The sequence below is a fragment of the Heterodontus francisci genome, chromosome 17 (genome assembly GCF_036365525.1).
Source record: "Heterodontus francisci isolate sHetFra1 chromosome 17, sHetFra1.hap1, whole genome shotgun sequence".
NCBI classification, from domain to species: domain Eukaryota; kingdom Metazoa; phylum Chordata; class Chondrichthyes; order Heterodontiformes; family Heterodontidae; genus Heterodontus; species Heterodontus francisci.
In genome coordinates, this window is record NC_090387.1 from 63,139,208 (window position 1) to 63,156,017 (window position 16,810).

Sequence of the window (16,810 nt, forward strand, 5' to 3'; positions counted from 1 at the left end):
GGAGCAGTGTTTGAGAAGATCATGAGGACATGTACCTCTGGATAGCTGCAGCTGCCGACAGGGCTAGTGTATTGTACCTGAGCAGGTGAGCCTGTTGGCAGTGCTGGTGTTATACCTGAGCAGGTGAGGCTATTGACAGTTCCAGTCTATTGTACCTGAGCAGGTGAGGCTGCCTACAGTGCCACATCCAAATAATTGCACTGGTGCAGGATGGTTTCATTTAGCACTAACACGGTATTACTTTGAGTATAAAAAATGAGGGCTGATCTGATTGAGGTATTTAAAATGCTAAAAGGATTTGATTGAGTAGATAAAGAGAAATTATTTTCTCTGGTGGGAGAATCAAGAACAATGGGACATAATCTTCAAGTTAGAGCTGAACTATTCAGAATCGGAATCAGGAAGCACTTTTTCTCACAAAGAATAGTAGAAATCGGGAACTCTCTCCCCAAAAGGCTGTGGATGCCGAGTCAGTTGGATCTTTCAAGACTTGAAATCGATTGATAATTGTTAGATAAGGGTATCAAAGGATATGGAGCAGAAGTGAGCGAATGGAGTTGTGGTACAGATTAGCCATAGTATAACGGGATGTTGCAACAGGATTGAGGAACTGAATGGCATATTCCTGTTCCTAATGTACTGCTGCAGTTATAATGTTCATGCAGCCTGAATCCAGTTTTAGAGTCCAACCAGACATCAGAATGATGCAGAGACTCTGGCTTGATACCATTTTCTCAAAAGTTTACATGTAAATATTGTAGATCCTCCACCAAGGTGCAGTGACACAAGGGTTTACAGTGCTGGGTCCTTGTTGGCACTTAACCTTCCTTCATCTTAGGCAGTCCCTCAGAACCGAGGATGACTGGTTTCCACTCGAGTTCATTGGGTTCTGAGATAGCTGATAAGTCCAATGCATGATCTGCAGACTCTGCTACATGAGGGTCAGGTAGATGAGTAGTTTGGAGGTTTGTGCGCTTGCTCCGCCGCCTCGCCTTCGCCTCCATGTGTTCCCGACAAAGTCCCTCGAGGTGTACAATGCCTTCCCGAATGAGCTTTCTCCATTTAGGACGATCTCGAGCCAAGGACTCCCATTAGTCAATGGGGACATTTGATTTCTTAAGGATGCTTTGGGGGCATCTCATTTCTGCTGTCCTCCTGGGAGTGTCCTGCTGCGACCAAGTTCTGAGCAGAACAGCTGCTTCGGCAGTCTAGTCAGCCAACGAATGATCTGTCCCACCCAGTGGAGCTGGTTTTGGCTGATTAGCGCCCCGATGCTGGGGGAGGACACTATTGTTGGACTGCCTTACTTGTTACTGGATCTGGAGGATCTTGCGGAGGCACCTCTGGTAGTACTTCTCCAGTGCTTTGAGGTGCCTGCTGTAGGTTGGCCAAGTCTCCACAGCATGTAGAAGTGCAGGGATCACTGCTGCCCGATAAACCATGATCTTAGTCTCAGGTCTGAGATCCTGATCCTCAAATACTTTCTCCTTCAGTTAACCGAAGGCTGAGCTGGCACATTGGAGACAATAATGAACCTCATCATCTATGTCTGCCTTCACTGAAAGGTGGCTCCCAAAGTATGGAAAACGGTCCACGCTTGTCAGGATCTCGTCACTGATCTTGACTGGGGAAGGTATTGTGCTGTGGGAGCTGGTTGGAAGAGGACCTTCACTTAACCATTGACTTTAACACTGCCCCATTGTGTCACAAAGATCATTGTTTACATTGTATCAGCATTAATCTGGAAGCAGCGCTAGTATCTGAAGACTGCAAGACAATTTGTTTGTGACAGACTAACAGTGTGCATTTGTTTTCAGGCGCTGGTTTGTTACTTGGAGCTGCTTGAGGATGAGGATGGACAGCTGAGAAAAGTAGGCTGTACAGCACTGGCACATCTAAAGGTAAGCCCTTCAGTTCAATGATGAAAAAAAACACTCATGACACTTGAAGCCATGGTAACATTGTCTCAGCTTGCTCTGAAATGACTAGAAATAAAGGTCCTTTAAAAGACATTTTGTTGCCGTCACTAAATCATGAATCGTTGTGTGGCTATGTCAGATGGTTTAATGGGCAGCTTTAAATACAACAGTAACAACTTTCTACATACTTGACCCAGTTCTCAATGTTGTGCATGCTTATGACTTCTTAAAACAAGAGTTTAATTTTTTTTAAAATACTTTTGGGATGGTTCTACTTGGCTTCATTTCTACATGTAGCCCACTTGCTTCTGCAGACTACAAATATACAGAGTCGACTTTTTCAAATATATGCATGTACATAACCACCCTTTGTACCTATTGAATACTACATAATCTATAAAACAATTTTTCTTTAAATACCTGAATTAAACTGAGCAGGATGTAACATTTTGGGATACAGTATATGAATAATTTGAGACGTGACATATGTTAAATCGTAGAATTATAGAAAGTTTACGGCATAGAAAGAGGCCACTTGGCCCTTCAAGTCTGCGCTGGCCGAAAAACGAGCCACCCAGCCTAATTCCACCTTCTGTAATGCTTGAGAAGAACAAGTGACTATGAACGTAAGGCTCCAGAAGCTCTTCGGCACTGGGGTTTTCTGTATGTCATGTCTGAGTATGTTGTAGACTAATTGATATTGCTTAGTTTCTTTGATTTAGTCAACAACTCCCATTATCATTGTATCATGCAACTACCAGGATGGTAGAAGGCAAACTAGATGGACCTTAGCTTTTGTCTGTGGAACGTTCTGGTTATTTTCAGTCTCTCTTTCAGTTTCCTTTTTTGGGGAAGGGGTCCAGTCATATTTTTGTATTCTAATAGCAATGAATGAAATACACAGCTGGCTGGTCAGCATCTGTACAAGAAGACAGGTTATGTGTTTTGGGTGAGTACCTTTTATCAGAACTGAAAGCAGAGGTAAACGGGCAGTTCAGAAAATTTGAGAAATTGAAGAGGACTAAAGGGGGGCTGGAATGAGGAAAGAATCAACGGGTGCACCAATCAAAGAGGGGCTGGGGTAAATACCTGCAAACCGCTCAATCGAGCCAGGTGAGAAAAAGATTATCAGTGAGACTCTTGATAGGCCAATTAGATATCAGCAGGGTTATCCCAGTGCCTTCTGCAAATACCTGCCTGCAGAGGAGGGCATCCCTTTTGCAATGTATGAGGCAGCTCATATCCAGCAGCGCCCACTGGCTGCAAGCATATCGGCAGATACCCTGTGATCCCTCTCCCAGGTCACCTGGGCCCCCACAAGGCTGCAGAATAGGGGCGAGCTGTTGGAGTGACCAGATTATCAGAACTAATGCAGAGATTTTAAAGAGTATAGTAGTGAAGGGCAAAATTATCACTATTTTTATATCTGAATTCATTACTTTCTGCACTTTGCAGGTCATTGCTTCTCTTCAGTCTCTTCAATTTTCCAACTTTCCTAAAATACTTGTCTATTTTTCCCTTCAGTTCTGATGCCAAAGACACACCCAAAGCTTTCTAACCTGTCTTTTCTTCTCACTCTACAGATGGCTGAGCTACTGTGTATTTCCAATATTTGCAGTTTGTCCCTCTTGCAGTTCATGATGTTGGGAGAGCGAGTTGCTGGGCTGTCATATTACATTATGCAGCTGGATACCAGTTTACTCCCACAATCCTGCACTGAGGGCAAAGTAGGCCCCCACTGGCTGTTCCATATACCCTTCTAGTGGCTGGTGGAGTGACATCGAGACCTGAGAGCAGCTTCACTTTCTCTCCCCTTCCCTACCACCCACACTGGGCCAGGAAATGTGTTATACAAAAGTATTTAAGAGTAGAGAATTATCTCAGCAAAAAATTGGTCATCCGTTTAATTCCAGGAACAGCAAAAATCAGGAATTCTGCAACTATTTTTATTTTAACTTCTTTTGTTTTCTTCAGGCCAGAGAGAGTATCGATCAACTAGTCTACCTTTGCCAGACTGATAAGGAAGTCCGTGATGTTGCTAAACAGACCCTCCTGTCCTTTGGTAAGTCCTTTAGTTGTTGCATTGCAAAATTCAAGTTATTTGCAGATGTTGAATTTGATTCTCTTCATGCCAGATGTGAGAGTTTAGTGGGTACTTTGCCTTTGTGTGTGTCTCTTGAGTGACTGGAGGAAAGCTGTGAACTGCTTATGTCTTGTCTGCTTTTGTTTTAATATTGCATTAAGCTGATTTAAAAATGCAAACATAACAGAAGAATTTACATTGTTTATATAGGTTTTATTGTAACTTTGTACAACCTTTGTCAAATGTGAAGAGAAGTGTTCTTGAGAGATTGTCCCTTTTGTGAGATTTGCATCCTGCAGGGAAATTTCTCGATTCCATTCTTGTTCTTCCCTCCAATCCTTCTTATCGTTGGGATCCTTTCCAAGAATCAGAGGAAACGGTAGTGGTTTTGGTGACCTCACAGTGCCTGAACCGGCCCTGGTTCTCATAGTGCCTAAACCGGCCCTGGTTCTGAGACCAAACTCTAAGCATCCATTAAACTTAGTGGATCTCTCGGGCAGGTTCTATTAATACAAACCTGGATCCAAATGTACCCACAGTGGACCACGCCATTGATGCTTTTAAGAGGATTTGTTTAAGTAAATCGGGTTTCATTCCCTCAACATTTGAAACACTCCCAACTCCTTGAAGACCCTCAACCTTTAGACAAGTGGAAGAGATGGACTCACTGATGCAGGGATCACTAGAGTTTATCTGATCTAAAATGTATCCATGCTCTTGCTGTTGGACTGTACCTTTTGGTTATAGAACACATTGGCTTTGCCAAAACTAGAGTTTAGCCTGCCCTAATAAATCCAGTGTCCATGTTTTATCCTGTCTCTTGCACTGTATCAGTTTACTCAGTGTCCGTTTTATACTTGGAGCCAAGATAATTCAAGCAGGATTTTTGTTTTGATCAGTCCCATGAGGTAGCTGTCCTGACAATGCTACCAAGAAGGAGAGGCAAAGGGGTATTTGGGAGGGAATTCCAGAGCATCGACCCAAGTGTCAGCCTTGGCTGAGTGGCACTTAACACCTCTGAATCAGAAAGTTGTGTATTTAAGCCCCAACCTAGGAACTTGACCATAGACTGTATGCTTAACATTCCAGGGCAATACTGAGGGAGTGCTGCATTGTTTGAGGTGCCATCTTTCAGATGAAACATTGAACCGATGCCCTGTCTGCCCCTCAGATGGACACATTCGAAGAGCATGGGAGTTGTCCCAGTGTCCTAGCCAATATTTATTTCACAACACAAGCAGACTATTTGGTAATGTACCTCATTGTTTGTGGACCTTGCTGTGTGCAAATTGGCTGCCACATATCCCTGTGCAACAATGGTGAAGAGGGGAGGATTATCTGACTGAATTGATGATGCCTTTATATATCTTAAAGGGACAGAATCCAAGGTGATTTCTTTTATCGCTCCTTCCTTGCTCCCAGTGGGGGATAATGACAGAAAAATTATCATACTTTGGGGGTAAACTCTTCAGAAATGGTAATGTTGATGTTTGGAAAAACTAGTTGTCTTGTCTCCTCTACCCTTGTGTATCACTCTTCTTGTCATCAATACAAACACTTACTGTGATCATTTCCAATGCTCTGACAGGTGAAGAAGGTAAAATTGCATACAAACAGATGGAAGAATCATTGGACGGTATGCAGAGGCTCCTGGGATCAGTCAGTATGGCCAGTACAGCTTTCTAACCAGGGGGTGCTTCATTTTTTAGCAGAAAAATGGCCAGCTTCTTCCTGAAGAGAGTTTCTGAAGCAACATGGCTTTTGTTGTCAAAACATCAAGTAATCTAAAAGCCGAACTGCTTCTGAGTTTAACTTTCAACGTTTCAGATGTAGCAACATACATAACTTTCCCTAGGTTTGGAAGTGGGGCTTGGGGAGAGAAGAGAATGCTGCCATATGAGAGTAATTTTCAGTGGTTGCCCAGTGTTTCCAAATTGGGAATGTCAGTGGAAATGCACTTTGAACAATTGAATGTGTAAATGATCCACATAGGAGAGGTTAACCTTGTTGGAGAGATGATCCTGGCAGAAAGATGTCTCCAAAAGCCACAGCTGAAATATTTACCTGCAATTCTGCATGTTTTGCTGCTTTGAGGCAGTAAACGAAAGTGCTGCTTCACGTCCAAGTGCCTAGTGTTATGGTGGAGAGCATACAAGTATTACATGTACAATAAAAAGTTCCAGTCTTTTTTATTTAATGTTGAATTAAGTTGCAGGAAGGAAAAAAACTGCAGCAGCTTTGAGTTTGTAAACCTGTTTGACTATTTTCCAGATGGTGCAGTAAAGTTTCAAAAAATATACATTGATTTTCTATATAAATGTATTATGTAAGTAAAAGTGAATTGTGATCATAAATAAAAATTTCATTAAATGCAATGCTGTATTATACCAAAAATACAATTCACTTAGTTTGTGATTTTTGGTTTTGCAAAGAGAAAAATACAGCCCTATGTTTATATCATGCAACATGAAATCTTTTGAGCATTTTTAGAGTGCTTTACATGCAATTATTTTGAAGTGCAATGCTTATGCTGAATCAACAATGAAATGAATGGTGAGTTCATATGCTTTTGGTAGTATTGGGTGAGGGAAGCATATTAACCAGGACACTGGGAGAAACCCCTGATGTTCAAATAGTGCCATGAAATCTTAACGTACTCCCGAACATTTAGTGTGTCATCCAAAGGACGGCACTTCTGACAATGCAGAGCTCCTTCAGCAGTGCACTGGAGTGTTAGCCTAGATTGTACTTGAATCCTAGGTATGGACTTGAGCAAATGAGGCTGATTAGTATACAGTGCATCTTGACATGCCACATTATACAACACATTACAGTGCCAATGGATTATACGTGGCATAGGTTGATAAGTGAAGTGGTTGTGGGTTGCCAAACTACTTGTATTTGAGTTTAACAAAGTTCTTCCCAATATCAGTTGTAAATATTATTTTGACTCATTTAAGTTTATATATTTTGGCCCATCCCTTGTCTTGACTTTAATATTCGAGGTTTACTTTGTCCATGACATTTTAAAAATGTAAACCTGAATGATATTTCTCTCTTTCTCTCTCCCTCCCTCTGTTCTGTTAACTGCTTTCTTTGTATGCTGTAAAGCTTAACTTTAGTTTCCTCATAGCTCATCTTTACATTTGGAACCTGTTTCAAAGCATGTGTTGGCTTCTGGTGTATTGAACAGGATTTAATCCAGCACTGTAGGGTAGTACATCAATATTGTCATCAAAAACTATTTGCATTTATATAGTATAATGGAGAAACATATTCCAAGCCATTTTGCAGAGGCTTGAATAAAACATGGAGGCTGGGCCAGTATTTGGAGAGATGATGAAAATCTTTGTCAAAGAGGTGAGTTTTGAGGAAGGGCCTTAAATGTGCATGTGGAGGGGTTAGGATTGGTATTGCGGAAAGTTAGGCCTAGGCAGGAAGGAATGGGATTGCAAGAGCATCACAGGTAGAGTTGAGAGGGTTGTTGAACAAATAAACAACCTTGACTCTGGTTAATATTTATCAATGTTAACGTACAGTTTGCAGTAGCGATGCATTCATATAGTACCCTTAACATAGTAAAACATCCCAAGGAATTACAGGAATGTAATCTTGCATCACTGTAAATGTGTTGGAATCTTGTTTAACTGCTGAGCAGCTCCCCTGAGGCCTCAGTGAGTTTACTTGGAGAGTAGCTGAGCCATACAGACCAGCAAGGTCTCTGGTTTGACATGATTAGTTAGCTTGGTTTCTGCCAGGCTGCCAGCAGTGGTGTGATAGTTGGTCTCAGTATCTCAGAGAGGAAAGGGTTCCTACTCCTGACCCTTATCCAGCGACTCCAGCTGGGATATGTGCCTAGATGGATATTGGCAAAGGCAGTATCGGGCTCAGCTGTGGTATCTCCTGTAGTCCAATAATAACCTGCCATTGCTGACCAGGATCATCAATGAATAACAGACATTTAAGCAAGGTACCAGAAGGTTCCCAACACCCACAGAGCCAGATTCTAGCAAGGAGGGGCAGGGGCCAAGAAGAAAATGGGAAAGGAAATAATTTACGTAGGCAAGGTGCCTGTTATTACAAGGTGTTCTGGTGCACAAGTACAATAATCAACAAGCATGAACGTCCCCTGCAACATTTAACTGGTGACAAAATATACACTGAAGTACTGAGAATGCCAAATCACCCAGCATTTAAATTCATGGCCCTCCCAAAACAGCCATGTATAGTTTTTATTTTGCTGGTCATTATGTTAAAAGAACTGTTAAGCAGTTGATGGCTGGCAGAAATTGTTTACTGCTTTTACAACATGTATAAAAATATTTTCCTCTACGAGTGTCTGACAGTTGTGGCATACGTGGGGTGTGCGTGCCTGCGATTTTTTTTCCCTATCGGTCTATTTGCCTGCTCCGGGTGCATTCACAGAACAGTCCTGTCCATCCCCTGCCTAGGCCGGGAAACGAGTGCAGCTGCACACCAGAGATGCTTGTAACTGTGCTTCTGGATGCTGTACTGGGGCTGTTGCTGGATGGGAGGAATGTACCTGCAGAATTTGATCCTGCCAACTCCCACCACCAGGTTTCTTCAGATGCGCCTCCACTGGGACGTTGAATAGTCATCTGACCAGGAAAGTGAAGGGGAAGGTCGGGCACACCCCTTCCAGCCTGATTAGCACTCCCATTCCTGCGCTTGCAGCTACTCCAAGCTATAATGGGAGAGCCGAGGGCAACCTGGGGCAGCATAGTAAGGACAGACACCTGATGTAACGGGTCTCTGTGCCTTTTTCCTCGCTGGAACTCGGCAAATCTATGCTTTCCAGGTACAGCAAAAAAGAAAATCCACTTCATTTAAAAAAAAATTAAGAAATTTGTAAAACATGTTGAACTGCGAGAGAGAAATATCATTCAGGTTTACATTATCACTGTTGTCACATCTGAGATTTGAGTTTACATTCAGCAAAGTTAGGTTAATGAAACTTGTACCTGTCAAACAACAGCAACAACTGCATTTGTATAGTGCCTTTAACGTAGTAAATCCTTGCAAGGTGCTTCACAGGAGCATAATCAGACAAACCTTGACACTGAGCCAGAGACAGGTGAGCAAACATTTGTTCAAAGAGGTAGGTTTTGAGGAATGTTTCAAAGGAAGACAAAGAGGCAGAGAGCTTAGGTAGGGAATTCCAGAGCGTCGGGCCTAGATGGCTGAAGGTACAGCTGCCAATGGTGGGGCGAATAAAGTGGAGGGTGCAGAAGAGGCCAGAGTTGGCGGAATTTGGCGTTTGTGGAGGGTTGTAGGGCTGGTGAAGGTTATAGAGAATAGTGAGGGGATAAGGCCATCAAGGGGTTTGAAGATGGGGACAAAAGTTTTACAAGCAAGACTTCCCTTAACTGGGAGCCAACATCGAGCACAGGAATGATGGGTAATTTGGACTTAGTCTCAGTTAGAATACGGGCAGCAGAGTTTTGGATGAGCTCAAATTTATGAAGGAAGGAATGTGAGTTGTCTGAATACTGGCAATTCACTTTTGCAGCACAAACTGCAATTAAATCCACTGCTGATTAAGGCCGATATTTCATTCTAGCTTGGAGATCAAGTAATGAAAACTTATTTGTGTATATGGCTGGATTAGTCCCAGGCTTATTTATGAACAGAAAGCAATTGGGCTGGAAGGCGTGGAAATTAATGGATTTCAAAGGCATACTCCTTGGATGCAGTTAATATCAAGTTAGTCAAAAATTGATAACAGTCATGTCACTGTATACTGACTGTGCATGTCAAATGCAACCTATGAAAATCCCAGACAGTAAAGGTACTGTGCTAGTGGTACTTACAAACAGAAGCATCAATTGAAGTAAAAGAAATATGAAAGTTTTTATGCACAACATTACAATCCACGAAACAATTTGGTGTTTTCTACTGGGAATCTGGGTGATACTGTTGTGATGTTTTATCAGGAAAGCAATTCTTAGGAGTACAGTTAATGGGACCTTGTCAGCCCCCGGTGTTCTGCTAGAGCAACCAGCACTTGCCCATGACCTGACCACAAGGTAGTGCTGTAGGTCTCCATGGAGATGCTGCACTGGTAATAATAATGACCATGAAGTCATTGGATTGTTTTTAAAACCCAACTAGTTGTCTATTATCCTTTTAGGATACAAATTCTGTTGCCATCCTTGCCTGGTCTGCCTATAGGTAACTCCAGTCCCAGCCAAAATGGTTGGCTCTTAACTGTCCTCTGAAGTGAACTAGTAAGCCATTCAGCTGTATCAGGGTAACTAGGGATGGGCAACAAATGCCAGGTTTGCCAAATGTCCATAAACCCAAGAATGTATACAAAAAATGGGACCTGCTTTCATTCATTTCCCACCTCCACTTCCCAGGTTAGTTACTAGTTTTTTTTATATGAAATTCTTTTTTTTGTTCAAGAGCTAATGCGGAGGTAAGTGAAGTGCCTCGCATAACATGAAGGAACTTTAGTCATTTATTAAGGATGCTAGAATGTATTTTTTAAAAATCATTTCAACTGTGTTTGTTAATTCAGTTCCTGCAAAGCCAACACCTCCTCTAAGACCCTGTTTATATTGTCAGCAGTAACTATTTGAGCAAATATTGCTCTTAAAAGCAATAGAGAAAAAGCAACATACAAGGGACGGTAAAGTTAATTAAAGTAAGTTACCCTCTTCGATTTCTTGGGAGTAGCTCTAGCCAGTCTTTGAGATCACAAATCCACAGAGCAGAGAAAACATCAGGGATGCAAAATGGGGCTCGGCAGCGCCTGTTTGGGCGCTGCAGTTGAGGTTCGGGAACCAAAATGGCTGCACGTGTGCACATTTCTGTCGTGAATTGCACCGGTGAAGGCATTAGTGCATGCAACTACTAGTGAAAGTAGACCGATCCGAATTCAATGCTGATTTGCTGCCAGCAGTCCATTTGGAGCTTAGCCATTTTGGATCTTCATGCTCCAGCAGTGCCCTCTCAAGCTGGCACAGCTCAAGCTAGACTGCAGGTTTGTGCTCCAAGGAGCTACTGCCACTTCCCCAGGGTGGTGCTTCAGCATTCCCAGTAATCTGTTTTAGGACAGATTGCTGAACTGCTATGACACGCTGCAAGCCCCTTTGAACACAGCCATGATGGCAGCAGTCTGACCTTGCATGAGCTTCATGAGCTTTCTCTGCAGGCCTCAGACTTTTGGTGAAAGCTGAGACATCGGCCATCAGACTTTGCATCATGGTTGGGTCCACAAGTGTGCTTATGAAGTTAGTCACCACTTTCATGCTAGAAAGGACTGGCTCCAAGCTTTGTGCAAGTTTTGTGCCAAGTTGGTGCTAGACTCCTGCATGTTCCTTGACTTGACTGCAGACTTCCCAGTGCACCAAGCACTTTGTTGTGTATGCCCATCAGCCACAATCTATATAGCCTACCCCATTGATCTTCTGCTGCAGAAGTCATATGCAATCTTGCAGTCTGGTGAGCTGGAACTTGTGCTATTTTTGCCCCCTGTCCTGGCTGCAGCACACTCAACATACTTGGTGTCTCACCACATGCTGATCCTGCCTTTAATCCAGCCTTTAAGATACATACAGTCTCAGTACCTGTGCTGGTGGCTGTGTGTGAGAAATCAAGTGATGGCAAGTCGTCTTCATTCTATTCTTGGTTTTAATCCACTGTCTGGCCAGGTTACAATTCTTGGGCATCTGAAAGGTAAAAGGCACAAGGATAAGGTTATATTGAAGAGTGGGGATGAAAGTAAAAGGTGTATGCTTACAACACCTGCAGCTTGTAAGTCAGAAAAGATTGTGGGATGAAGGGGCGATAGGATGTGAGAAAGAGGATTAGATACGAAAATAACATTCTGTTCAATGGTTTCAGCCCTGTTACTGGCTAGTCTCAGCAAGGGCCATTCCAATAATTGTCAATACTGTCTTCTCCATTGGGGTTATAGCATGCAAGCATGTCTGCCCCCCTCCAGCTAGGTGGTATTGCCTCCGGTTGTGCGCCACCTTGTCCTGCAAGAGAGAGGGAAGTGTAGAAGTGAGTGTTGTGCAATCTGATTGGATGATTTGGCTGTCATAGTTGAATAGCTGGCAGTGTGTGCAAGCTATGAAATGTGGGTGTGAGGCTTGCAGCAGCACCAAGTGTGAGAGAGTGAAGTATGACCTATGAATGTCAGGTATGAGTCATGATTGATAGAAATTGTTGGTAGGTGAGTGATGCAGTTGTGGTGTATTGAGCAATCTGTGAAGCTAGTGGTGCATTTGGTAGCATATGGCATTTGAAGGTGCATTTACTGCCCTTGACTACTTGTGAGGTCGTTAAACTTCTTGCGGCACTGCATCAGGTCAGTTGGGCCAGACTCCTGGTATCGACCTCCCCAGCCATCTGCTGCCCCTGCCTTTTAGCCATGTGAATGCAGGAAGTCTCTCTTCCTCTCCACCTCCTTCACCAAGGCCTGCTTTGCATCTTTGGAAAGCCTTCTCCCATGTTGTGCCATTCTTTACTGTTTCCAGGTCAGATTCACTTCCTGCATGACTCCCATCACTTGCTTGAGCCGTAATGAATCTCCCCTTTATGAGGTGCAGGCTAACTTGTTGCAGTGTGGACTAGCTTTAAGTGGTGTTGTTACAATTTTGGGCCCGCTACTGATGCGTGCAACTAATTAACAGCACAGCAATCATTCAAATGCACAGTCAGCATGAGGATGGTCAGTTTCTTAGTAAATAAAATATTGTTTAATATTTAAAATTCTTTAAAATGTACCAATTACTATCCTTGCTCCAAAAAAGGCATAATTTTAAGAGATTCCTCAAAGGCACACAAATGGATGCAATGAGTGGAAACTCGCAATGGAGATTAATTCAATATGGGGGTATGGCCAGTATTGTGGGCAGAACTGGCTTCCAGCGTAAAAAAATGTGGAAACTCTATTTCCTTAGGACGTAATTTGCACTTGAAATTCCTTGATCTTTCACACTGGTTTGGCCGATTTTGATTTTGGACGAATTATTCTTGGGAAAAATCAGCATAACATAGTAGAAACTCCAGGCCACTGCTGACACAGGCAAAGTCATTAGGTACCATCGGTACAATAAACCCGGAGAGAAGCTTTCCCTGCAGCATTAACTAGTGACAAAATAAGCTTGCCATGTAATGCAAGGAATGCTGTATATAGTTAATATTTCAGATTGATGCATAAAAGATAGATCTAGAATTTTATAAATTGAAATGTTTAAATTTGAATTTATACCCTTTGTCCTTGCTAACTACTGCCCCAAGTCCAACCTCTGTTTCCTCTTTAAATTTCTTGAACATGTTGTGGCCTCCCAAATCCATCTTTCCTGAAACTCCATGTTTGAACCTCTTCAAATAGATTTCTGCCCCTGCCATAGCACTGAAATGACCCTAATCAGTCACAAAAGACATCCTATGTGACTGACCATGGTAAGTTATCCCTCATCTTTCTTGAACTTCCTGTAGCCTTTGACAGGGTTCACTACATCATCCTTCTCCAACACCTCTCCTCCATTGTCCAGCTGAGTGGAACTGCCCTTGCATGGTTCCACATTTATCTATCCAGTCATAGCCAGAGAATTGCCTGCAATGGCTTTTGTTCCCCCACTACCACACTGTTACCTCTGGAGTTTCCCAAGAATCTATCCATGGTCCCCTCCTATTTCTCATCTGCATGTTCCCCTCAGCCACATTCTAAGAGGTGACATCAAGTTCCACATGTACCCTGACAACCCCCAGTTTTACCTCATTACTGCCTCTCAACTCTCCCACTGTCTGTGCTTTCAGCCTGCTTGTCCACTATCCAGTCCTGGTTAAGTGCAATTTTATCCAATTAAACATTGGAAAGGCCAAACTGACTTTCTTCAGCCTCTGCCACAAACTCCATTTCCTCACCATCAATTCCATCTCCCCAGCCCAGTCACTGGCTCAGACTGAACCAGACTGTTTCCAACTCAGTGAGTTATTTGACCCCAGATCCTCTCCATCGCATATTCATCTCTGTAACATTGTTCATCTCCTCCCCTGCCTTAGCTTATCTGCTGCTGAAACCCTCATCTATGCTTTTGCTACCTCCACACCTAACTAGTCCAATGCTTGCCAACATGTGAGCAAGTGGACTCAGCAAGAAGCACATTGACAGACGTGTGATACACCACCTCATGACTGTTTTATACACACAACCAGTTGTCGGGTGAGCTTACGCTCATCATTGTTCAGCATGTCCCAGAATGATTGGATCTGACCCTTAACCTTTAGAAATGAATTGGGAACATTTAATGGAATGCAAACTTTGGATGTTGAGTTTCATCAGGTTTGTCCCCGCAGTAGATGCTTTTTTAGGCCAAGTTGTGGTGTACTGGACTCCACGTTGGGTGTAATTCTGAGCTGATGCTGCTTTATTTGCTCTGTTGAATTCTTGGTGCAATTCAGTGGCACATGGGTATGAAGAGTTCTGGGTGATGCTAGTTTTGAGAACATATGGCACATGCCTGGTATGAAAACAGCAGACTGGCAGGGAGAGGGGGAGGGAACGGGTTTGGAATATGGAAACTGAGCTGTGGCGAAGCTGTCATTGGGCCTTTGTCCCTTTTTTATTTTTCATCAAAACTGCAGAGAATCCAATCATTGGCTGATTTCATGAATTACCTCAGCCATTCTGGCACACCTTCTAGGAGACGATAGCTGAACAGACTGAAAAAGATTAAAATTAGCAAAAATGGGGAAACTAATGGGGCCTCCAGGGAATGCTACACAGGTAAATAGAAGAAAAGATGTGTTAACTGGAATAGAAACCTGAAACCGAGCAACTGTTCCAGAACTAGAAGACCTTATAGAAAGCTGTTCCTGCTACAGGAAGCAGAAAAAAATCAACTGTCTTGTTCCAGTATGTTCCAGAGTGTTATTGGACTGAGGTTTATTTTGAATAAATATATTCTGATGCTCCCTTGCCTCCCCCCAGCCTCCCCTGATGCCACAGATTTTAATTAAGTGTGTTAAATAGAAAGTCCCTACCAGAGACCCCTGGCATTTTCTTAATTACTCTTTGCCTGAATTTTAGAAAGTATTGGTCTCACATTCTTAACATTGATGCAAAATCTTCTCCAAGATATTTAATCATCCAGGGAGGATCCTCTTTAGAATAAGTCAGGATGAAGTGGACTCAGCAAGAAGCACATTGGCAGACATATGACACAAAATGCTAGTGAACCCTTCTCCTCCAAATCGCTGTCTCCAGTATCAAAAAAGTCAAGCATTGACAGGGTGAGCTTTATACTGTAAGAGGGGGCCGGATTTGAAGCCCACTTTAAGACCATGATCTAACAACCTCCAAAATTACAGGAGAAATATTAAATATTAGCCCATGAAACTTTAGTGTTCGTAGCCATGCAGGAAGTAGATGAATCTCACACATTGATGGATAACGTGCAGGCACAGGGGTTTACGATCCCTGAGTATACATGCAGGCACATGGGTTTATGACGTCTCCTGCATACATGCAGGTCTAATGGTTTATGACGTTCCCTATTTACATGCAGGTACAGGTTTATGACATCCCCTGTATACATGCAGGCACGGGGTTACATTGTCCCCTGTATACATACAAGCACAGGGGTTTACAACGTCCCCTGTATACATGCAGGCATAATGATTTATGATGTCCCCTGTATACATGCAGGCACAAGGGTCTATAACGTCCCGTATACATGCAGGCACGGGGTTACATTGTCCCCTGTATACATACAAGCACAGGGGTTTACAACGTCCCCTGTATACATGCAGGGACAAGGGGTTACGATGTCCCCTCTATAGGTGCAGGCACGGCGGTTTACAATCCCTGTGTAGCCCTGAATACGTGCAGGGACAGGTTTACAATCTCTGTATACATGCAGGCACATATGTTTGAGGTCCCTGTATACATGCAGGGACAGAGGGTTTATGATGACCCTGTGTACATGTAGGCATAGTGGTTTACGATGTTCCTGTATACATACAGGCACAGGAATTTACAATGTGCCTGTACGCATGTAGGCACAGGGATTCACGATCTTTCTTTATATGGGTTCACAATCTCTGTACATGGCATCCTGCTCAGTCTTTTTAAAACTGTTTTTTGCCAGTTGTAGGTACAAAAATGACAGGCAGGAAAGGACCATCTGGTCTACCAGCCCTGCCCCACACTGTTGCGATGCATGAAGCATCGTGATTCATCACCCTTACCCATCAGCAGCTATGTAATCTCCTGGAAGAGGCAAATAGAAAGAGAAAAACCTGTGGAAGATTAGCATAAAAATCTGGAAAATTCCTCTCTGACCCCCTTCAGCAATTGAAAACTTACACACCCAATGAGATTGTTATATTTATTCTGCACTCCAACCAAGTGCTGGAAAATATTGATCACATTCGTATGATTTGCCACTTCTCACAATTCCCCCCTGGTCACCAATTCACTATAGCACTCACTGACCATCCATTAAGATGAGGACCTCCATTCTGTTCTGAACTTGCTGCATCAGCATGTCTGTAGTTGTATCTGAAAACCTCGCCACCCTGCTGGAATTCTGGGGTACAATGGCTTTCATTAGAATCATAAAATGGTCACAACACGGAAGGAGACCATTTAGCCCATCGTGTCCATGCCAGCTCTCTGCAAGAGCACTCAGCTAGTCCCAATCCCCTGCCCTTTCCCCATAGCCCTGCAATTTTCTTCTCTTCAGATAACTATCCAATTCCCTTTAGAAAGCCAGATTGCATCTGCTTCCACCACACCCTCAGGCTGTGTATTCCAGATCCTAACCAC

The 16,810-nt window shown here is 43.1% G+C and overlaps 1 protein-coding gene and 1 long non-coding RNA gene across 5 annotated transcripts in view; one reads left to right on the forward strand and one right to left on the reverse strand.

The window, feature by feature from the left end:
- The window catches only part of ripor1 (RHO family interacting cell polarization regulator 1), a 346,423-nt gene extending 340,039 nt beyond the window's left edge, over positions 1–6,384 (forward strand). For all 4 annotated transcript variants that reach the window (XM_068049514.1, XM_068049515.1, XM_068049512.1 and 1 more), the window contains 3 exons: positions 1,818–1,901; positions 3,894–3,981; positions 5,591–6,384. In XM_068049514.1, the coding sequence (XP_067905615.1) occupies positions 1,818–1,901; positions 3,894–3,981; positions 5,591–5,688 (270 nt within the window). In that variant the 3' untranslated portion in view covers positions 5,689–6,384. The remainder of the gene's footprint in view (positions 1–1,817; positions 1,902–3,893; positions 3,982–5,590) is intronic.
- The window catches only part of LOC137378965 (uncharacterized), a 63,048-nt gene that overhangs the window by 22,201 nt on the left and 24,037 nt on the right, over positions 1–16,810 (reverse strand). The window contains exon 2 of the long non-coding RNA XR_010976713.1: positions 11,595–11,696. This is a non-coding gene — a long non-coding RNA (uncharacterized lncRNA). The remainder of the gene's footprint in view (positions 1–11,594; positions 11,697–16,810) is intronic.